Raw genomic sequence first — 23,653 nt, forward strand, 5'->3', positions numbered from 1 at the left:
CTCAGCTGCTTGTGCTCCCGCTCCAGGGCCAAGGCAGAGATGGCGACTGCAGCTTGGTTACTGGGTCGGCGCTTGGCAAGCTGGAGGACGCGACTGCCGCTGCATTCGCTTGCTGGCCGGATTACGCAGCGGGCCAACTCGCTGTTGCCCGTGGACGATGCAATCAATGGGCTAAACGAGGAGCAGAAGCAGGTAGGGAGGCTCACCCTCCTTCTGCCCCTTATCCGTGGTCGGTGGTCACCCGGGCGCTCTTCTGCCTGGCACTCACCCAGTAGCGATGACTGTTCTGGGGGCTCTGAGCGCGCCAGCGCGGGGGCGGCCGCGGACCGGAGCCTCCGGTCTGTGGAGGCACCAAGGCCTGGTTGCGGAAGTTAGGCGAGGGGTCCAGGACAGGAACGCTCCTGGGAGACAGGAGTCGGGGGGAGCATGAGGGGATGTTTTGGTGAATCTGCAGAGGATTACCCTCGTTTGCCAATAGGGCCCTCAATCTCTTTGAAGGCCTCTTACACCTCAAAACTGCCTAAGGCTGTGGTTCTCAAACCTGGTTAATCATCACCATTAAATCTTTTTCAAATACACATCTTGGGGTTGGGGGTGGAGTTGAAATGCACAGGGGAGTCTGGCTATAATTCTTCAACCTATGGGGTCAAGCACAAAGCTGAAAAACACTTGAAAGAGATTGTTACAAATCAAGCAGAACCAGAGTTATTCCTGGTGGAAGGAGACTGTTCACTTGGACACTGGCTTGAACTCCCGAGAAATGCAATTCTCCTGTGGTCCTCAGCAAGTGCCTGAGCTTGCCGAGAATTCCAAAAATCCAGTTGCATTAGGCAGCAGTCCGAGCTTCGAATCATCTCAGGCAGCAAGTGCTCAATCCCAGTTCACAAGATTTCCTGCCAGAAGGAGTCTCCTGCCAGAAGGAGTTTCTAATCTCTTGTTGTTGTTATCCCTGTCCTTCAATATCTCCTGGAGTTTGCTCAAACTCATGTCCATTGAATTGGTGATGCCATCCAACCATCTCATCCTCTGTCATCCCCTTCTTCTCCCGCCTTCAATCTTTCCCAGCATCAGGGTCTTTTCCAGTGAGTCAGTTCCTTGCATCAGGTGGCCAAAGTATTTGGAGCTTCAGCTTCAGCATCAGTCCTTCCAATGAGGATATGCTATTTAGGTTTGTCATAGCTTTCCTTCCAAGGAACAAGCTCTAATCGCTTTATGAATTATCTCTTTTAGCCAAAGGTTAATGGGCAAAAAAAAAAAGCCTGACACATGCCAAGAACTGAAGGGAGCATGTCTGGAGATGAGAAGGGTACTGGGGAAGGCTGAAAGAGCTGCAGGGCTTACCTCACAGGGCCTTCGGGTCCTGGGTAAGGAGTTTGTCTCTTTTTTTTTTTTAACAATTAAAAATTGAAGTATAGTTAATTTACGATGTTGTGCTAGTTTCAGGTGTATAGCAAAGTGATTCAGTTATACATATACATGTATAAGAAGTTGTCTTTTAAAGACAATGGGAGCCCATGGAATGATCTGCGTAGGGGAGTGATATTTAAAAAATAATCTTTAAAAAGAGAGGTGAGGATCACATCTAAGGAAGCATAAACTAGTGGGGCCTCTCAGTTTGATGCTGTTTGGTGAGGCTATTTGTGTCCTGTTTCTCTGAAGCTGTCCTCAGTAGTGGAAACACTGTCCTCAGCGGCAATTATGTATTGTTTCAGCAACATCCATCCACCTCTCTCCCTCTAGCTTCGTCAGACCGTGGCTAAGTTCCTTCAGGAGCATCTCGCCCCCCAGGCCCAGGAGATCGACCAAAGTAATGAGTTCAAGAACCTGCGAGTAAGTCGTGAGGCCCAGACTGAGAGGGACGGGGTGGGGGCAGTCTGGGAGCTGGACTGGGCTGGGCTGGGAATTGCACTGTTGCCTGGCAAGACTCACACAGTCTTCTGGTGAACAAAAGCCCCCTAAGAATGCAGCCCCTTTCTGGGGAGCCCTTGCGTCTCATTGTTCCAGAGGTGCCTGGCACCTGTGACTGGCTGCCTTCTCACAACCCACTGTGCGTCTCGGTTCTGTTGGCAGGAGTTTTGGAAGCAGCTGGGTAACCTGGGAGTCTTGGGCATCACAGCCCCTGGTGAGTGTGGTTTCTTTCCCTATAGAGCTTTTTTTTGCATGTCCTTTAACACATTTCCCAAAGAAGAAGGAAAGTAGAGGAAAGGTCTTACTCAAAGTAACCCAGTCTCCTCCCTCTTGGACCTGAGAAAGTACCCATTAAGTCACCCAGAAAAGAATAAACTGCTCTGTTTCTTTAGGCAGTGATGTTAAAAGATCAGAAGTGTGGTTTACCCAGACTCTTGAAATCTGCACACTTAAGCAGTTCCCTCAGATGATCTGGGGAGCTTAGAAAACTCCAGATCAAGCAGTGATCTTAATACCTCAGGCTTACTGCCTCCTCTAGTCCCTAAGTTCTGCCCTACCAGTAGTGTGAAGACAGAACCACTCAGGGCAGTGTGTCCTTGTGGGGGATGCCTGTGTGTCCTCTGCCCACAGCTTGACCCAAGAGCTCATTTGGAAGCAGACTGGGGGGTGGTTGGGGAGAGGGACACCCATCTGAGCCTCCATGTGAGGTGGCCAGATGGTGTATTTAATAGACTATCCCTCGGCCTATCCAGAGTCCCCTATAGGCCTTACTACTTGTTTCCAGGAGATGAGGGCAAGGAGCTGGTGGGCTTTGTTTCAGGTGTTAGCCTCTGATGCAAAGGCCGGCCTGGCTTACAGTGCCCAGTAAAGAGATGAGCCTGCAGCTTTGCCAGCCAAAACCTGGATGGCCCACCCTGCTCTGGCCTATGTTCACTGGGCATTATAGTAAAGGTGGACCACAATATTCTCCTTACACCCTCCCCTCACCACTTGGAGACAATTCTTAGGATTTTAAGCTGATTGTAGAAATTTTACATCATGAGTAATGATGTAACCACTTAAAAATTAATTTAGACTTAACACACTTCTTAAGCTCTCTGAGTAGTGGATGCTCAGGTCTTCTTGTCTTCATTAAGAGGTCTGTCTGAGATAGGGAATTCCCCAGTGATCCACTGGTTAGGACTCCGTGCTTTTACTGCCAAGGGCCCAGGTTCAATCCCTGGTTGGGGAATTAAGATTCCAAAAACTGCATGGTGTGGCCAAATAAATAAATAAAATCATTTTTAAAAACAGCCCTGTTTTTAAATCAGGATAAATCAGGAGTTGCAGTGACTGTTTTCTGAACCACACCTTAGTTGACCAGAGGCAGCAGAATAAACTAAAACTAGTCCTGTGAGCTTGCAAGCAGGGTTCACAGCCATCAGCCTATTGACTTTGCTAGAGGGAACTTGGAATAGGTGCTGTCACAGTATTCCTCTACAGCGTGTAAGGCAGTATCTTCATTTAACCTGGTCTGCCTTTTCCACTCCCCTGCACCCCCCACCCCCCACCCCCAGTTCAGTATGGTGGTTCTGGCCTGGGCTTCCTGGAACACGTGCTGGTGATGGAGGAGATATCCCGAGTGTCTGGAGCAGTGGGGCTCAGTTACGGAGCCCACTCCAACCTCTGTATCAACCAAATTGTGCGGAATGGAAACGAGACCCAGAAGGAGAAGTACCTCCCCAAGGTGAGGAAGTGGGGCTGGAGGAACACACCAGCATGAAGCTCCTCTCCCACTGGGGAGGGCTGGTCAGACTTGCTTTCTGTAGCGGGCTGCCCTGAATCTGCTAGGGCTAGGAAGGGGTCAGAGATTTGCTTTAAAATGCTTCAGTCAAAAAAAATTATTAAACAGGGCCAGAACACCCAATTCATCACTGAACAACATTTACTTGAGCACTTTAAGAAACAGAAGCCTCAGACTAGCTTCCCTTGCAAAGGGAATGATGGGAAAAGGAGAGAGAGCTTCAGCTTTGTGGATACAGGGCTTCTCTTCTAGGACTTTTCCTGTACCCGGATCTGAGAGGACTTGGAGGGGTGTCACGTGACCAGGCAAGATATGGTCCCAGTGAGCCCCTACTGGGTACTTCAGGTCATAATGAGACCCTTTGGGGTTTTTCTTGCAGCTGATAAGTGGTGAATACATCGGAGCCCTGGCCATGAGTGAGCCCAATGCTGGCTCTGATGTTGTCTCCATGAAGCTGAAAGCAGATAAGAAAGGTGAGGCTGCTCTTGATTTGGGAGCTGAAATGGGCAGAGGGACAGACCAATGGGTTGACTGGAGGTGCCTCTGCTGGGTTTCCAGAAGCGTTTGCCAGCTGGACAGTTTTTTGTGAACAGAAGTGGTGGTGGACTGACTGGCTAAGACAGGTCCACACCGCTTGTGCAAGTAGCCAACTTCCTCTCCTTCAGTTCAGTTCAGTTGCTCAGTCACGTCTGACTCTTTGCAACCCTATGGACTGCTGCATGCCATGCTTCCCTGTTCATCACCAACTCCTAGAGCTTGCTTAAATTCATGTCCAACAAGCTGGTGATGCCATCCAACCATCTCATCCTCTGTTATCCTCTTCTCCTGCCTTCAGTCTTTCCCAGCATCAGGGTCTTTGCCAATGAGTCGGTTCTTTGCATCAGGTGGCCAAAGTATTGGAGTTTCAGCTTCAGCATCAGTCCTTCCAATGAATACTCAGGATTGATTTCCTTTAGGATTGACTGGTTTGATCTCCTTGCTGTCCAAGGGACTCTCAAGAGTCTTCTCCAACATCGCAGTTCAAGAGCATCAACTCTTTGGTGCCCAACTGTCTTTACAGTCCAACTCTCACATCCATACATGACTGCTGGAAAAACCATAGCTTTGACTAGACGGACCTTTGTTGGCAAAGTAATGTCTCTGCTTTTTAATATGCTAAGTTTGTCATAGCTTTTCTTCCAAGGAGCAAGTGTCCCTTAATTTCATGGCTGCAGTCACCATTTGCAGTGATTTTGGAACCCAAAAAAATCAAGTCTCTCACTGTTTCCATTTGTTTCCCCATCTATTTGCCATGAAGTGATGGGACCCGATGTCATGATCTTAGTTTTTTGAATGTTGAGTTTTAAGCCAATTTTTTCACTCTCTTCTTTCACTTTCATCAAGAGGCTCTTCAGTTCTTTGCTTTCTGCTATAAGGGTGGTGTCATTTGCATATCTGTGGTTATTGATATTTCTCCCGGCAATCTCCTTAGGAGATCACTATGTCCTGAATGGCAACAAGTTCTGGATCACCAATGGTCCTGATGCAGATGTCCTTGTTGTCTACGCTAAGACTGATGTGACTGTTGTGCCAGCTTCTCGGGGCATCACAGCCTTCGTTGTGGAGAAGGTGAATGTGGGGGAGTTATGGTGGGAGGCTGAGAATGGCACCAGCGATGACCTCTTTCAAGTGATCACACAGACCATCAGTGTGGTGCGCTCTGCCAAGCTCCCTCCTGGGATGGGAATGGGGCAAGAGAGGAGACTGAAGCGAGGGTAGCCAAAACGTGGAGTCCGGGGAGGAGGGGTCAAATCCGAGGACAGTGGAATCATCCACAAAGCCAGGCTGTCTGGACGTCCTGAAAGATGAGGGCCATCGGGGTGTCAGGGGTGTACCTGGAGTGAGCCGCCTGCGGGGTGAGTCTGGAGGATGCTGGTCGGGACCAGAGACTGCACCTTCCAAGTCTTGTCAGTAGAGGCACCGGGGAGATGGCAGGAGTTAGAGTGAAAAGTTGGCAGTTTCAGTTGGCTTTTAGCAATGGGAGAGAACTGAACCTTTTTTTTTTTTTTTTGGTAAAGAGAAAAACAAAATAGGAGAGAGAGAAAGTGAGATGTGTCAGAGTGAGTAAGCAAAGCACAATGGTGAACTGAGGGAGAGGAAGCAGGGCGGGGTGGGGGGCCAGTGTTAGTGGAGGAACCAGCTGCCTAATGGTTCCTAAGGAGGAGGCCAGGGCCCCGGGGAGGGTGGACAGGGGAGTGGACAGTTTCAAGAATGAGTGTTGTAAAGGTTTCCAGTATCCTGCATGGGGAGAGGGTGGAGATTGTCCAACAGGGACTGGAGAACAAGAAAAGTGAGTAGCCCAAAGGACACAGCCGAGAAGAGAACTCTCCTGGCTGAGCCGAGGTGCTCATGTCTCCTAGAGGAAAGTGATGTGCCCTCCTGGAGGGCAGATGCAGATGCCCCTGCTGGGCACCTGCCTGACTGTTCTGCATCCGATGCGTGCAAAGCACACTGGATCGAGTTGATCCCAGTAGGGACTCCATGAGGTGCAAGTGGCAGAGGGACAAGGGGGCAAAGGAACTGAGTGGGCTGGGGCAGTGTCTTAGAAGTGACTTCCCCAGAGGAAAGGAACCACAACCAGGAAGAGTCAGAAGGGCCCTGGGGATCAGGTAGTTAACTGGGAGAAAAACTGCTCCTGTGAGAACTGGGGGAAATGCAGCCAACAGCAGGGAGGCTGGGGTAAGGTGTTAGGGCTGGCTTCTCCAGGAATAGGGTAGTCACATACAGAGTAGGGGCCTGGTGAGTAGAACGCTGGTGTATCAGGCAAGGATGGGGACTGGATGGAAAGATGGATACTTCCCAGGGGTCTTCCTTTTCCTTGGCCTCCTGGCGGGGGTGGGGGGGGGTTGCTCTGTAATTAGGACCTCCTTTTATTCCCATAAAGGGGATGCCGGGCTTCAGCACCTCCAAGAAGCTGGACAAGCTAGGGATGAGGGGCTCCAACACCTGTGAGCTGGTCTTCGAAGACTGCGAGGTTCCTGGTGAGTCTGTGAAAATGAGGGAGTCCCTGTCCTGACCCCGTCACATGCTGAGAAAGCCTGACTCTTAGTCAGAGAGCCTCACCAGTGTTAGCTCACCAACCACAAGTGGCCATCAGTAGGCCTGCCACTGTGCCCTGGCCCACGAGCCCAGAGGTGTGGGTCTCAGGCTGGACAGTTGTCCTTCCCGGCCAGAGCCCCTGCGGCTGCATGCCTGACTGTGGCTGCAGGGTTGGGTGGTTTCCTGTGTGGACACACACTGTGCCTGGGGCTGGCAGTGCAGTCTCTGGGGTAGAAGGGTAAGCTCTGCCCTCCCCCACTCGCCTCCTTTGGACTGCCTCATAGGTACACTTGCCTGTGGAGCCAGTATGAGGTAATCATTAACGACGCTGAAAAGCCATCTGAATAAATGGGTGGAACTAGACTCGGTGAAGGAAAGGCAGTTCAGTCTATGAGTATTTCTGCCCTGAAGTGAAAATGTGCCATGCTGTGGGAGAGCCAGCAGCCCCGTGATGCTCTGAGGAGATGGACGGCACAGACTTGATCAGTTAGACTGGCTCTGTGCCTCAGCCAGAAACTATCCCTTCCCTGCTGCGATCCACCATCTGAGAGAAGGCACTTTGGTTATAAAGTGCATCTAGGGAGGGGTGATCGGTGCACACTCTCCTCTGTCAGCAAGAAAAAACTCCACTAGCGTTAAAGATGGGGCAGGGGTGTCAACCCTTTGCACTCAGCTTCCTGCCCACAGCCCCCCAGGCCACCCAGTGTCCTCGCTTCCAGAGTGGGGATGTGCTCAGCAGTTTCCGTCACCAGCTCCAAATGGCCCATCTCCTGGACAGCTTCATCCATGGACCTCACTGGGGAGGAAGGAGGGTTGTATTGACCAGAACCATCTCAACATAACCTGTTGAGATGGGGCAAATTTTTCTACTGGCTTGTGAGAGAGCCCTGTTACTAAACCCAGCAGCTTTTCTAAAAATGAAGAGGCTATGGACTGCTCACTCCCCTCTGACTGGTACTTTTCCCCGTAGCTGCCAACATCCTGGGCCACCTAGGTAAGGGCGTCTACGTGCTGATGAGTGGGCTGGACCTGGAGAGGCTGGTGCTGGCCGGTGGGCCCCTTGGGTGAGTGCAAGGGATGGGGGTGGGGGGGTTGTCACAGTTCCTTGGCAGGTGGCCCCACTGCCGCTTCCCCTTGGGGGCCCACGGGAGCCACCTCCCGGCTACTGCGCATCCTCTCCTAGAGGCAAAAAAGTTACCTTTCCTGTCACATGTGCTTTCTTTGCACTGAAGGCAAATATCATTAAGTGACAGACAAAAAACCTGAGGAGCCAGCCTGACTAGTTGCTCAGAACTTGAAGCAGGATGCCTGGGTTACGTCTCTGCAGGGTCCCACCACACCACCTGCTCTCGGGGGAAGGGACACAAGTGCTGGGCAGTCAGTGCGGTGACTGGGCAGGGGTGACAAGCGTCCTCAGGCTCCTGACTCCTGCCTCAGATGCCAGCTCCTTGTCTCACCTGACTGCCCCCCCACCTCAGGCATTTCCACACTAGCATTCCCCCCCACACACACACACACACAACCAGCAGTGGGATGACAGCAAAGCCCCTCCTCAGTGTTTCTCTCCTTCTTGCAGGATCATGCAGGCCGTCCTCGACCACACTATTCCCTACCTGCACATGAGGGAGGCCTTTGGCCAGAAGATAGGCCACTTCCAGGTGAGTGGGATGGTTTTGTGAAGATGTACTCATTCTCTGGTTTCAAGTTTTAACAAATGAGCAAATGGGGCATGTGCTGTGGGCATTTACTCTTCTTCATCCAAAAATGAGCTTGAGGAAATTCCCTGAGTCCTCTGCACTATACTGCAGGGGACCTAGGTTCAATCTCTGATCAGGGAACTAAGATCTGGCAAGCCTCAGCAAGATCCACCAAGCCTTAAGGTGTAGCATAAAAAAAAACAAAAATGAGTTTGAATACTTGCAGCACTGGCTTCCTCAGCCTGCTACCTGGCTTTGGAAGCTGTCAGGCAATCCGTCTCCTGTCACCTCCCTGCTTGTTTGAGATGAATAACCTAGGAGGGTTGGAGGGTGAAGCCCAGTTGGTTGTGGGGAGGGAGTAACATTTCAAGGCACGCTTTCTGGTCTGTGGGCAGACAACCAGGTCTGCGATTCAGCGGCAGCTCTCTGGCCTGAACTCCAGGCCTGCTGCCGTGTCTGCCCTCCTAGGCAAGTCCCATCGCCTCTCTGAGCCCAAGAGCCCCCAGTCCTGGCTGTCAGGTTGCTACTGAGGACAAGGGAACAATTCTGAGAGGAGTGTGTCTCCAGCACACTGACCTGTGACCTCCTTTTGTGCATAGTTGATGCAGGGGAAGATGGCAGATATGTACACCCGCCTCATGGCTTGTCGTCAGTATGTCTACAATGTTGCCAAGGCCTGTGATGAGGGCCACTGCACTGCCAAGGTGAGAGCCGGCCCCAGGGGATGGCACACACCAGGGCAGGGGCGGAGTTGGGCCCCTACCACGTGGTCCTGGCTGACCCCGCTAACCCGGAGCCTCCGCCCACAGGACTGTGCCGGGGTGATTCTTTACTCAGCTGAGTGTGCCACACAGGTAGCCCTGGACGGCATCCAGTGTTTGGGTGAGTGCCCCCTGCTCCCCACTGCCAAAGCCTGTGGCCACCTCCAGGAAGAGGCTCCTCTCCACTCCTCACCCTGTGCTGCAGCTGAACTGTACTTTTAGTACAGTTATGGGGAGGACATGGAAAAGCAAATGGGAAACCCCCAGAGGCCACAAGTTGCTACTGTCTTCAGCAGTGCCCTCCTCTCATCTCCCAGCCTGGTCCTGTCACTGGGAAATGGGGGAAAGGAGACACTTCAGAGGTGGAACAGCCTCAGTTCACTGCCGCACAGTGGTTAAGAGTGCAGGCTTGGGCCAGATGGCTGGATTCAAATCCTGGCTCTACCACTGACTGGCTTTGTGACTTGTGCAAGTTACTTCCCCTCTTTGGGCCTGGCACCCAATAAGTACTATGCAGTAGTTTCCTGCCCCCCCCCCCCCCTTCTCCATGTCTGCCAGTGGTTCCCCTGCCTCTGCCTGGCATCCTCAGTACTCTGAGTGGCCTTCCAGCCACACACCCCCCGCCCCTGTCCACCCTCCCTCTCACCACCTTTTGCTGCTTCTCTTCAATCAGTCTCTCCTCCTGGCCCACTTCTAGATGCTTGACCCCTGCTTTGCCCACTGCCTATCACTTTTCTCATTGTCCTTCTTCTCTGCCCCATGCATGGTTGCAGGTGGCAATGGTTACATCAACGACTTTCCCATGGGCCGCTTTCTGAGAGATGCCAAGCTGTATGAGATCGGGGCTGGGACCAGCGAAGTGAGGCGGCTCGTCATCGGCAGAGCTTTCAATGCAGACTTCCACTAACCCCGAGACCTTTCACCCCGCTTCCCAGCACCTTGAGGCCTTTCTCTGGAAGGACAGCTGCCGCAGCTCTCCTCCCAGCAGGCCCCACCCACCAGCCCAGGAGAAGTGTGCAATGACTTAACATGGACACCTCAGGAAACAGGCTGGCTTCTCCGGGGCTTTAGTGACTGTGCCCTTGCTCTCTGACTTCCGAGCCTGGTGCTACCCCTCCCAGGAGGAGCACCTTTTCCTCGGATGAGCCTGTGCCAGGGAACCCTCTGCTCAAGTACACTAGAAGTGTTACCAAGTTCATTAATTTGAACTTGGTAGTCTCTTTTCTTTATGGGGAAAAATACCCACAAAACCTAGCCTTTGTTTCTGCCAGTTTCTATGGGGCACTAGCTTTCAGCAGTGTGTGAGTGGGCACTCCCACTGCAGCCTCCTCTGTCCCTCATTTTTTAGAGCTGGAATTCCATCACTCTGGGGCAGACCTCTAGGAACAGGCATTTCAGAACACCTGTGCCACCCAGAGTTCACAGTGGGCAGAGGTCCACATGCTTGTGAAGGCCAGGCTCGATGCCTCCAGCACTACCTTGCCAGTGCCACTGGCCATGTGACAGCCCCCAGCTGACTGGGCAGCAGGCCTGGGTTGGCTGGCTTGACTCCAGCCGAGGCTGCCTGCGCACATTTCTCTGGACCCCCTATGGCTAATTTTGTTACCAGTCCACAGTGGCTGCTGCCATTTTGTATTAAACATATCATGAAACAAACCCATCTGCTTCTAAACTGGTGTGCTGGGGGAGAAGCAGTCTACTTGTCCCTGCCTTCTGTCTGGCTCCAGCCCTGTGTCCTTGGAGTGCAGCTGATCCAGGCCCTGCTTCCAGCCTGCTCACTGCTGATGGGAAATGCAAGGGTGGAGTCAACCCACAGGAGAGAGGAGTGCTCAGTCCCCCTTTTCCAGATCTTGCAGTGATTTTTAAAGAAAGGAGGGAGGCCAGAGTGGAAAGAGTCTTGGAGCCAGAGGAAACTTATAAATTGCTGGAAACCATCCCCATGTTTTTTTTTTTTTTTTAAAGATTAAGACAATTTGGTTTTCCCCAAATCAGAACTGGAGCTAGAATCCAGATCAGCAGAAATAGGGGTTCTGAGAATGCCAGCCTGGAGCCCCACTGCATGGCTGCTTGGATGGAGCAGTCAGGGTGTGACAGTTTTGGGTTGTCCCACCTCATCTAAGGTCCCTAAAAGAGAACTGGTTTTCTTGGTCTGCAGCCCAGCAGCGCCTGTTCTGACTTTCAGTCCTGGCCTGTAGCCAAGAGCTGTTCCCAGCCTGACACTCATGACAGGTGCTGTCAGCTCCTTGCCAACCCAGCCCAGTCCTGCACTGAGGGGCTTGTGGCCCTGTCCCTTCACTTTCCCACCCTGCTCCCTACTGTGTTGGAGATGAATGTGGCTAAAATGGTGGTCTTGCTGGGCTTAAAATGTAACTGGGGACTTCCCTGGCAATCCAATGGTTAAGACTGCGCTTGCAATGCAGTGGGTGCAGGTTTGATCCCTGGTTGGGGAATTAAGATCCCACATGGTGCATGGTACAGGCAAAAAATAAATAATAATAAATTTGTAAAAATAATGAAGTGTAGCTGGAAGCCCAAAGACATCAGAATGGGGTATTTCAGCCAGTCAGTGAGGATAATGTAGCTCTGCCTCCAGCGTGGGGAGAGCAATGATTTTCCAGATGCTATATGTGAAATAAAAATATTTTAAAATAAAGCCAAAAAAGTGAAGTCTGAGTTGTGAACAATGGGAAAGCAGGGGCCATGCGGTTCTTGGAGTGTGGGGTTGATTACATACACTGTGCAACTCTGCAGTGCCAGCTGCCAGCACCACTCCTTCCTGGGGCTGCCTCCTTCCACTCCAGTCTTAGGCAGGTCACTATCAGCCCAATTCCCCTGCTGACGACCATCCCGTTCTTTGTTTTCCTACTTGCCTGTCTGTCCTGACGGCAACAGAAGCTAAGGGAATGGTTTTCCAAGTGTGGTCTGGGCACACCCTTTATCAGAACTTGGCAACCTGTAAAAAAAAAAGGAAAAAAAAAAAGGATTCCTATAGGGGCCCCAGACCTAATCACACCTCCAGGGATAATGAGGAGGTACGGGCAACCTTTTAAGAGCAGCTGAGCTGGGGCCTGGAGGACACGCCTCCAGAGGCCTGAGGAACAAACTCATATAACCTGGTATGACACTTCTTCACCTATATTTCAAGTCTCATTTTGACATACTAACTCCTTGATCATGACAACCCGGTGCAAGACACAAAGGTTAGCGCAGGGCCCGCTTCCGAGTGAGTTGCCCATCGTAGGCGATAAAACCGTAGGTGAACCGGCCACGCCCAGACGTGGAGCCAAGGCTGGTGTCAGCCAAGCGTGGGGGACTGAGAAGGAGCGCCTCTTTTTTATTTGGGGACGGACGCCCAGTCCACGTCCGCCTGACGGAACCGAGACCCAGGACGCTCAGTCGAGAACCCCAGCCTAGGACAGGTACAGGGTCCAGAGCCCTCCCTCTGCCAAACCTTCTCCCCCGAGGCGTCGCGCGCACCGCGGAGCTCGGCTCTGGCTCGCGAGCTCGGGCTCGGGCGCGGCTCCGCCAGCCCTGCGTGGAGCTCTCCTGACCCCTGTCGGCCGCCCGCCACAACTGCAAGGTGCTTGCGACTGGCGGCTCCCAGCCTCGTATTTCAAGACGCATAGAGCTCAACAACAGCCGGCTATTCTCTATCTTGTATGGCTTCATACAAGAAAGGCCACTTTTTATCAATTTAAAATTTTAAAAGAACATAAATTGAGAACAAAGGCCGGTTTGGGCGGGGGTGGGGGTTATTTGTTTTATGTGAATGGTTTTTGAACTATGATAATTTAAAGAAACAAAAACTGCAAACCCTCCCCTCCACCCGATTCCACGGTGAAACTCCTTTTGAATCTTCAAGAGCTTTCGGTTGGTAATTCACTTCATGCTTTTAAGCGATATGGCTACTTTACTGGTTTAATTGCAGATAGATCTTTAAAGTGCACACGTTTGATTTATAAGTTCACTACATTCCTCATGTCCGCAGGCCAGCGTGTGGGGCCCTGGGTTCAGATGATTCAAAGCCCCATCCACATTTCTGGCTGTCCCTGCCTCTGTCCACACTAGTTCCAGAGGGGAGCCCCGTGTGATGCACCTGGTCAATCTGGCAAGGAGCTGTTCCTGAAAATGGCCTCTCCTGCACCCACCACCCACTCTCAGACACAGCTAGCCTATCAGAATAGTTCTTTAATCCACAACAAACTGACAACTTGCCTGTCTTCTTCCAATCCACACACCTCAACCCTTCCTCTGTATTGAGCTAGGGTAACTATCAAGCCCCCCTAAAGCCTCCAGTGGCTCCCAGCACTTATTAAGATCTAAGGTTTGCAAGGCAAATGCAACCCTGATCTGCCTTGGTCATCCCTTCCAGCTGCTCCTCTCACATCCCCGCTGAGTACTTGTATTCTGGTTGGAAACAGTCCTCCTGAGGAAGCTTCTTACCTTGTACCTTTGCTCCAGCTTATCCCTCTGCAGAGGATGTCCTAGCCCTTCATCTTGGTCTTGTTTCCTCATCCCCGAAGCTTCAGTTCAGGGACTACCTCCTTCAGGGAGGCCTCCCTTCTCCAACCTTTCCCAGTCCTCTGTCCCCATCTCACCCATCCTGAGTGGGGCCTCTTCCTGCTTCTCCTGGGCATCTCTACATCAGGGGCTTTCCCCACAGTCCTATTTATCTCATCTGTGTCTGTTTCCATGCATTAGACTAAGAACTTAAGGGTCAGGGTTATGATTGAACTGCCTTTTTATGTTCACTATCCAGCACAGTTTCTGGCACATAATAGGTGTTCAACAAACATTTATTGAAAGTGCAAATGAGAAGTCATGTGATACTTAGCTCACATTTTGCCTGTATTGATACCATAGTTATTTGTAAATGTGATTACCTCTGTATATGATACAGATCTTTGAGGTCAAAGACCATTTCTCACTTATCTGAACCCTCCCAACAGCACCCAGTACTCACAGTAAGTGCTCAGTGGCTATGTTCATGCTGAATGAGTGAAACAACAGGTGGGCCAGAGCCCTGGCCTAATCCCCAGAGTTGGCAGAGATAGCAGAGCCGGCCGGCCTCGCCTGGCCCTGTTTCCCCCAGGCCTTCCCACTCTGGAGTAGCAAAGCCCAGCTGCAGAGGGAAGGCCCTCACCTCCCATAGTCCTCTGACCCCCTCAGAAACAGAAAGGAACTGTGATGAGGGACCCTGGCCCCCTCTCTGCCAGCTGAAGACAAGCGTAGAGATTGGATATGAAAAGAGGACAGAGTCAGGACACACACCATTCATTTTTTTTCTTAAACAAAACATATAGTAGTGAATATATACAGAAAAGTATATAACATGTATATATGCAGTGTGAAAAACGACAATAAACTCCTTTGTACCCAGCACCCAGGCCAATGAAGAGAACATTCCAAGTATTTTAGGAGCCTGTGTGCCTCACGATCCTGAATTTAGTGACAGTCCTCTCCTCACTTTTCTTTATGATTTCCTGTGTCTGTGTGTCTCCCTTAACAGTATTATTTTGATCATCTGTTTAAGCTTTGTGCAATGGGACTCGTGCTAAATATATTCATCTGTCTTGCTTCTCTGGCTCATCATTGTGTAGTTTTTAAAGATTCATTCCTGTTAATGAGTGGTGCTTTAATTTGGTCACTTTTGCCCTGTATCATATTCCATTGTGTGAAAATACTACAATTTAATTATCCATTCTTGTGTTGATGGACATTTGGGTGGGTTCCAGTTTGGGGCTATTCTAAAATATTCTGTATGTGTCTCCCGGTTTACATGTGCGAGTCTCCAGGTACATTCCCAGGAATGGGATTTCTATGTTGTAGGTATACGTGATCACCTTTATTAAGTAATTTCGAATTGTTTTCCAAAGCTGTTGTGTGCCTGTATTTTTTACAGTGATGCCACCAGAAGTGACCCAAGGTAGAGGTGGCACACCAGCCCCATGGCCAATACCATGAGCTTCTTTTCAGCAAAAGGAATAGTCAGATAACAGAAGAGTGTGCATCACTGCTTTCCTGACCAGGCCTATAAGCCATTGTCAACAAACCTTTATGGAGGTCCATGCCCTGGACCAGCACTGAGTTAGCACAGACCAGCCTCAGAGGGACAGTTTTGTTTCCACTTACTCTGCCAGGCAGCCTGATGCAGCTTTACCCTGGAAGACATGGATGAGTACAGGCTAAACAGGTAAGTGGGCATTGTCTTGGAGAGAGGAACGATATTCCGGGCCCACGGATATCTCAGCACAGGAAATATCTTCCCTCTGCAGAGGACAGGGGCTCAATGAAGGAAGTACAGAGGGCTTCCCTCACCAGCAATAGACCAAGGGACGAAAGGAGAGAAAAGTAGGGCCTTGCAGGGAGCCCCAGAGATAGGCCCATCTCCATCCAAACACACCCGTGCCCTGTGCCCCCTGGGCAACACGCATGCACACATACAGACACGCACATGGCTGCACTCACCAAGAGACAGGCTGTTAGACATGCCACAGGAATGGAGGCAAGGAGCGTGAGCTGGCAGCTGCCCAAGGGAGATAAGCCCTGCAATGGGGGCCACCTGCCTGGCCTGCCTTGAGAGTCCCTGGGGTGCATCTGCTTGGGTTTTAGGAGGCAGCCGCTGCCAAGCTGAGTATTTTCAGGGCAACCCAGGACCCACCCCAAATGATGGTTCTATTTATGGGAACAAAGTAGCAAAGTTTCTGTCCATACCTGTGTACCTTGGCTGTGTACCTTACCTTACCTTACCTTACCTTTGCTAGGTTGGGCAAAGTTGGGTATACGGTAGGTCCTTTTACTTGCTAAAGTAAAATGTTTTACTTAAATGTATTGTAAAATGAATTAAGATCTAAAATCAGGGGAGGAGGAATCTGAAATCAGAAGAGGTACGGATGTGAGACCTTACATCCTTCCTAAGGCCTTCCTAGGCCTGCAGCCTAGCCAGCCCTTTCTTTCCAGACTCCTGCTGTTGGCCCAGAGTGGAAGGGTGGGGTTGGGACCATTGCAAGGTTGTTCATGAAGACTGCAGTGATGTGAATTTTGTATGACTGCACGGGCTGGGGAGAGGGGATCTGCTCTCCAATGCTGAGACTACTTCCAAGGTCCAGAGCTAGCAGTTAACAGTTTCAGGTAAAGAATGACCACCTAGATATGTAGATCCAGCAAGAGCTGGCCCCTCTCACTACCTCTCCCTGCCCCCACCTCCTGGGTGCCTCTGGGCACAGTACACCTTGTGGTAGGTCCTGCAAGGTCCACCTGCCCGCATACCCTCCTTTCCTGGGAGGCTGCCTGGCTCCAGAGAGAAGAAAGATGAAGTCCTCACTGGAAAGCAACTGGGACCTCTCTTGTCTTCTCCTATGCAGGATGCCCAGGTGTTGAAATCCTGCCACACATACCCCTAAGCCCCATTCACTGATTCCTAGGGTCCTTTCAGAGTTTTATGCTGCAATTTTTTTGGCCCTCCCCACCTGATCATTCAAACTTCCAAGCAGACTAGAGACTCATATCCTGGACTCCTGAACCCTGAAGATGCCCTGGAGGTGCCTCAGAGTATCCCATATTTGGGACTTTCCTGCTAGTTCAGTGACTAAGACTCTGTGCTCACAAGGCAGAGGGCCTGAGTTCAATCCCTGGTCGGGGAACTAGATCCCACATGCCACAACCAAGAGTTTGCACGCTACAACTCTAAAGATCCCATGTGCTGGCACTACAACTAGGCATAGCCAAATAAATAAATATTAAAAAAAAAAAAAGTATCCCATATTCTGCATTCCTTAAACTTCCACATTCCCCTCTGCTCTGAGGATGGGAGCCCCAAGTGACTCAGCCATTTTTCTTCTCCACTAGATTCTCTGATCTGCCCCTTCCCACCACTCCCTGCCACCCCAGCCTGCCCCAATTACCAGGAAAAGCCAGTCAACTCATTTCCCTGCAGCCTCATGGAAACTCCACCACTCTGCACCTCAGAATCTTGCAAGGGTTTCCTGGGGTCCACCATCCACTCCCAGCATCTGTTGGTGGATGGACCAGCTTATCCAGTCTCATCCTGCCCCTCAGCCTGGCACCCCAGGCTCAGAACACTTGAGTGACCCATCTCTCCATCCCCCCAATCTCCAGGTCAATGAAAAACAACCTTCATTTAGGGGTGCCAGGATTCAAAGGCAAGGAACAGTTATGGGGCCAAAGGAGTTTACAGTCTACTTGGGGAGATAGATATGAAAACACTGATAAGCACTTAATCACCCCAATTAGTTCTTTTTCAAAGTATATTTTATTTTTTTATTATTATTATTTTTGGCAGCACTCTTCGTTGCTGCTTGCGGGCTTTCTCTAGTTACGGCGAGCAGGTGCTATTCCCTAGCTGCATTGCTCGGGTTTCTCATTGCAGTGGCATCTCTCATTGCAAAGCATAGGCTCTAGGCACACTGGCTTCAGTAGTTACAGCACACTGGTTTAGTTGCTTCACAGCACATGGGGTAGTCCCAGTCCAGGGGTCAAACCTGTGTCCCCCGGAATGGCAGGCAGACTCTTAACCACTCAACCACCAGGAAGTCCCCCCAATCAGTTCTACTGTTATCCATTCCTTAAGATCCAGCATAAGCACTGCTCATCCAAATATTACGAATCTGGTTTGCTGCTGAGTCCCCAGCAGCCTGGCTTAACAGAGGTACCCACCATTAAATACTTGCATAATGAATGCCTTCCTTGGGGGGGGCTGCAGGAGGGGACCACCTCTCTTCCTGTTAACCTCTACCAAGCTCATTTAAATGAAGTCACATTTAACTAAAACATCCAGAGCGGACTTGCAGGGGGAGGGGCAGAAGAGGGCAGGGGAATCCCAAGGATTTGCCTTGAACTGAGTTCTCCAATCTTTTTAGTAGCAGCTAAAAGAGCAGGATTCTGGGGCCACAGATTCTAACTTCTCTGCGAAGCCATCTGGACTGCCAAAGCCAGCACCGTAACGTTTTTGTCTCCAGATTTCAAAGAGTCTTCCCTGTGGAACCCATAGGTATTGTAATCCAAACACTGAATTAATCATCAGAAAATCGTATAGGAAGAATATACACAAATCACAAAACCCACATACGTTGGAAACTTAGAGGCCAAGGTAACATCACAATTACTCCTGCATACAGGAAACCGGGCTGGGAGGAGAGAGTGTAAGGCCAGCAGCAGGGCCTGACACACAGTGTGGCTACAGGAGAGAGTTTTCTAAGCTGATATCAAAGTCCAGCACTGTGACCTGGCAAAGCAGGCAGACCGCAGAGCTGCTGCTGCAGCACAGGCAAAGGCTTGCTTTTTCTGCCAGTCATTCATTTATTCATTCATCATTCAGTAACTGCTCCTGAGAACTAGTGTGTGCAGGTACCCTGCCAAGCTGTGGGGAAACAGTAAGACCCAGTGCAGGCATGGTCTTCACCCCAGGCCTTACCCTCAGTTGGCCCAGCAAGGCTTGGGGGGAGGGAGCATTGCTGGTTCAGGGGTGCAGTTGGAAGAGGTATGCGGGTAGGGATCAGAGAGCTTCCCAGCTGGAGCAGCCTCACTTTTCTGTTCCAGATTCGGATTTTATCCTGACAGCTAGCAGGAACCATAGAAGGGTTTAAGCAGGAGAAGGAGGCGATGTGATCCGTTTGGAAAGATCCCTCCAGCTGCTGCGTGGAGAACAGGCTGCGGGATTGGGTGGGGGGATGGGGTTGGTCTGAGCAGATGCCACGGCTGCTGTTGCTGGGGTAGGGAGGAGGTGCAAAGAGTGGAGGTAAATGACAATCTGGTTGTGGTGATGGATTAGATATGGATGGTGGCTGAGGAGAGAGAGGGAGGTGCCAATGATGACTCGCAGTTTCCTGAAACACTGAGAGAGTGCTGGGTTTGCCTGTAGTTGGAAGCTGGTTAAGGTGTATCTGATGTCCTTAAAAGACTACATTATTTCAGTGTCAAAATGAGTGCACAGGGCAAGGAAAGGGTATTTTTGATAAAGGCTTTGCAAAAGGAATATTCTTTTTATAAAGAAATATGATAATACACTCACAATATTTTGCCTTCCAGTCTAATAGTGAGATGAATGTTGCTCACAGCAGCTTCATGTGTAAAATTCAAACTAGTTGCTAACAGACATTTGGAAAACACAAGAATAAGGAATTGTTTGGAAAAGCTCTTTGAGGAACAAGAGATGAAGGAACAATTAAAAGTGACAAGGCTGGGATTTGACTCCTGACTCTGCTACTTATTAACTGTGTGACTCTGGGCAAGCTATCAAACCTCTCTGCCTCAGTTTCTTCATCAGTAAAATGGGAATAATACCTTCCGGTTTCATAAGACTGGCTGAAGATTGGAAGAGAGTATATAAAGAACTTAGCTCATGGAATCTCTCCGAAAATGTTATCTGTCATTATAGATCACCCTCCAACAGACAGAAACAAATGAAAAGGAAAGTTGCTGACTTCCCCATATGCATTTCAGTAAAGAAGAGTTGCCCATATAACCAATCATGATTTTTGCAAATCCCCTCATAAGATGTTTAAAAATTAGGATAATATTCCCAAATCAGGGGAAGTGCTTGTCAAACCTCATGCCTGAGTCTGTCACCTGCCTCGTTATTTACTGTCTGGCTCAGTCTTGCTTAGGTCATGTACTCAGCTGGATTCTTCAGTTTCAGAGGGACTCTTCTTTGCTGGGTGGAGGGGAGGCAGTCCAAGTCAGACGCGATATAATTGCCATCACGTCCAGGTCCACTGGTGCCAAGTATCAGTGGTGCTGTCAGCACTGCCCTTGTGGCCCAGACTTTAGTTTGGGGACCTCTCCAGGAGGTGACTCTGCTGGGAGGAGCTGATCCTGGGCTCCCGTGCGTTCACTGAGGTTAAAGGAAGATGGCAATTAGCCACCAGTGATTCTGCCTCTGCTCTGGATTTCAGAAGACTGGCAGGGAGGGGTCCATGGCTATGGCTAGGAGCCTACAGGAGAAGGAGGCTTGGGGGATGTGATCAGCAATGCCACGGAAAATCTTTCCAAACCCAGAGGAAGATGGCTGTAATCATGGAGACTGCTCTGGTGTTGGGAGGGTGAAGTGGGAAAGCCATGGGGAAAGCAGCTGGCTCCTCCCCCAGATGCAGCAAAGAGGCACCCAGCCACCTGAGGCCAGAGTTGTCCACTGCAGTTGGGTGGACAGAATACAGCCATGGGCACCATATAGCAGGGGCTCCCCCTGTGGGACTGGTGAGGGGGCTGAGGCTGGGGGTGGGCGGGGGGCCAACAGGGGTTGCAGGACTGCATTCCAATACCAATACAGAAACAGGGCAGATGGCTAGCATGGCAGGATGGGGAAATGATGAAGTCGATTCATAACTGTTAGTGCTTTGAGGGGATTCACTGAGGGTCAGGCACTGTTCTAAGCACTTCTCATGTTTTAAAAAGCTATAGAGCCAGGACTCCAACTCAAGGAGTCTGGTTAAAAAAAGTCTGTATACTTTAATCGCTTCACTATGTGAAATGTGGAAAGAGCAAAGGTTTTAGACCCACAAAGGGTGAGACCTCTGTTAACCCTTTATGCTAAGTGCCATATGTAAAAAAGCAAAGGTTCGGAACCACTCCAAGTCTGTGTGCTCTTGAGCTGTTCCTTAGACTCTTCAGGTCAGTGTCCTTATTCATTTGTAAATTTGAGAATATTAACAAAAAAGGTTAAAAAGAAATGCATGTAGAGTGTTCTACCCACGCCTTCAGTAAGTCTCCTGGTTTTGGAGGACATGGTCCATTCCAGATCTGTGTTTTCTCATGGTCCCAGGAGTCTGCAGGTCTGAGTTCAAAGAATCACAGTGGGTACACCCCTGGATTTCCAGTTCACAGTCTTCAGGTTCCTCATAAGTGGGATCCCCTTAACATACTCCCATTTGACATCTGACTGGATGAGTGTCCTGATCTGATAGCAGTGACCCCGAGGAAGCTGAGGTCCCAAGTGACCCACACTCAGATCGTCACAGACATTTCATGTTTCTTGGAACCATTCCATTAATTTATTCAGTTGCCATTTACTATCTAACTCATCAAACATTATTAGGCACCTACTATTTGCCAAGCATTACACCATGTTCTCATGATGTACTCTTGAAATAGATGGGGAAACAGTGGAAACAGTGGCAGACTTTTTCTGGGCTCCAAAATCACTGCGGATGGTGATTGCAGCCATGAAATTAAAAGACGCTTACTCCTTGGATAGAAAGTTATGACCAACCTAGATAGCATATTAAAAACAGAGATATCACTTTGCCAACAAAGGTCCATCTAGTCAAGGCTATGGTTTTTCCAGCGGTCACGTATGGATGTGAGAATTGGACTATAAAGAAAGCTGAGCACAGAAGAATTGATGCTTTTGAACTGTGGTGTTGGAGAAGACTCTTGCGAGTCCCTTGGACTCGCAAGGAGATCCAACCAGTCCATCCTAAAGGAGATCAGTCCTGAATATTCACTGGAAGGACTGATGCTGACGCTGAAACTCCAATACTTTGGCCACCTGATGTGAAGAATGGACTCGTTGGAAAAGACCCTGATGCCAGGAGAGATTGAAGACGGGAGGAGAAGGGGACGACAGAGGATGAGATGGCTGGATGGCATCACCATCACAACTCGATGAACATGAGTTTGAGTAGACTCCGGGAGTTGGTGATGGACAGGGAGGCCTGGAATGCTGCAATTCATGGGGTTGCAAAGAGTCAGACACGACTGAGCAGCTGAACTGAACTGACACCATGTTCTCCAAACTAGTCACCAGAGGAGTCCACACACTCTGGACCACATTGAAATTATCATTTCATCTGCAGCCTGGGTCCATGGGTCTTAGAGTGTGCTCAGTAAACAACAATAAAGGTATTATGAGAAACAGGCTTTCGGTTTGTAATGAGGCTCTCCCAGCAGGGCCCAGGGAGGCAGACACTCCAAAGGCCTGGACCATGACACCCGCCTATGTCTTTGTAGTCACAATGCAAGGATCACAACCTGAAGACTTTCAAGGATCAGCCACACAGAAATGCCGGAAGAGGGCAAGGTGGAACCATGGCACACTGGAGCACACCTGCCCTGTAAAGATGGCATTTGCTACTTGGCACCAGCCTATTGTTGCGAGTGGAAATAGGGGCCAAAGGTAGCCAGATCTTCTGATTTTCCAAGAGGAACTGTAAATCTGGATTTTTATTTGAAATCTCCAAACATTTCAGCATTGATTCCTAATTTTAATCTTTTTTAAAAGGCTTGCAAGAAAGAAAAGGCTTGTCAAAAGGAACTTTCCTGCCTGCTAAAATCTGCTCAAAGGTTGCCAAATTGGGGCCCCGGAGTGGATCTGTTCAGGGGGAAAGGAGAAGGGCTGTACTGGAGCTAGGTTCTGAGGGACCTATAATGCCATGCCTTCTTTGAATCCATGGGTGTGCAAGACACACAGGATACCATAAAGAGGAAGTCAAAGCCACAGTCCTGCCTTCCAGGGGCTTATAGTCTCAACACTGAGACTCAGGCAAAGAGGCAGATGGTCAGGAAGGCATAGCAGGAGGCAATGTGGGGCCCCTGGGAGTCCCAGATATTAAGGAGTAAGGTGTTCTTAAGCTTTGGGAGAACTTCACCTGAGCTTCAGAAGATACTCCCAGGAAGTCAGGCTTGAGACTCTGAGGATAAGGATTCCGGAGGCAGAGAGCCCGGGGAGATCTAGGAACACACTTTTCTGGAGACTCCAAAGAAAAGCCCTGTAAAGTTTGATTCCAGATGTCATGGGGAAAGGCTAGCTAGAAAGTGCAGGGCGATAATATGAAGCTTCACTGATAACCTCCCACCCTGTCCTACTCTATCTGGCAATACCAGAAATGGTCTTGGTTCAAAGGGGCACACAGCCCAGCATGGCTGTCCAGACTCATAGAAAGCAGTGCTGTGGTCTGCTGCCAGGGGATCCAACCCTGACCTGAAAGTCGGGCAAACTGGGCTATAAGTCTCACCTGTGCCACCTGAGACAGGCATTAACTGCTCTAAGCCTCTGTTTTCTAATCTGTGAAATGGTGCCAGTGATCATGCCTGTCGCCTGGGATTGGGATGAGGATGAAACCAGCTCAGTAGGGTTTTTATCATCAATGTCCACTGCCTGAGAGTTCCAGTCCCTAGTGGCAAGCAGGGGGCTAAAGCCGGTCTCCCTGCTTGCCGGCTTCTCTCCTGCCGCTGCTCCAGGAAATGACAGGGCTGCTTTGAAGGGGTGAGGGAGGAGATGGAGGCATTGGACACTCCCCATCCCTTTCGGGAGTGGGGAACGAAGGTAGAACCCGTGCTGGGCGGTGGGAGCCGCGTTGAGAGAGGCCTCTTCCCCAAGAGCAGACCAACCCGTGCTGGGCGGTGAGAGCCGCGTTGAGAGGACTCTTCCCCAAGGGCAGACCTTTTCCTCCCAGTGCTTCTGGAAGGGA

General features: G+C 50.3%; 1 protein-coding gene across 1 annotated transcript; it reads left to right on the forward strand.

Annotated features, from left to right (window-relative positions):
- Window positions 1-11,894, forward strand: IVD (isovaleryl-CoA dehydrogenase). The gene is made up of 12 exons (XM_020872329.2): window positions 1-192; window positions 1,741-1,830; window positions 2,071-2,122; window positions 3,465-3,634; window positions 4,071-4,164; window positions 5,163-5,299; window positions 6,615-6,711; window positions 7,740-7,833; window positions 8,346-8,427; window positions 9,066-9,170; window positions 9,276-9,348; window positions 10,001-11,894. The coding sequence occupies exons 1-12, from the start codon at window positions 40-42 to the stop codon at window positions 10,132-10,134; spliced, it is 1,281 nt and encodes a 426-aa protein (XP_020727988.2). The 5' UTR covers window positions 1-39; the 3' UTR covers window positions 10,135-11,894.
- The last annotated feature ends 11,759 nt before the right edge of the window (window positions 11,895-23,653 follow it).

Source organism: Odocoileus virginianus, chromosome 6 (assembly GCF_023699985.2).
Source record: "Odocoileus virginianus isolate 20LAN1187 ecotype Illinois chromosome 6, Ovbor_1.2, whole genome shotgun sequence".
In the NCBI taxonomy this organism is placed as follows: Eukaryota; Metazoa; Chordata; class Mammalia; order Artiodactyla; family Cervidae; genus Odocoileus; species Odocoileus virginianus.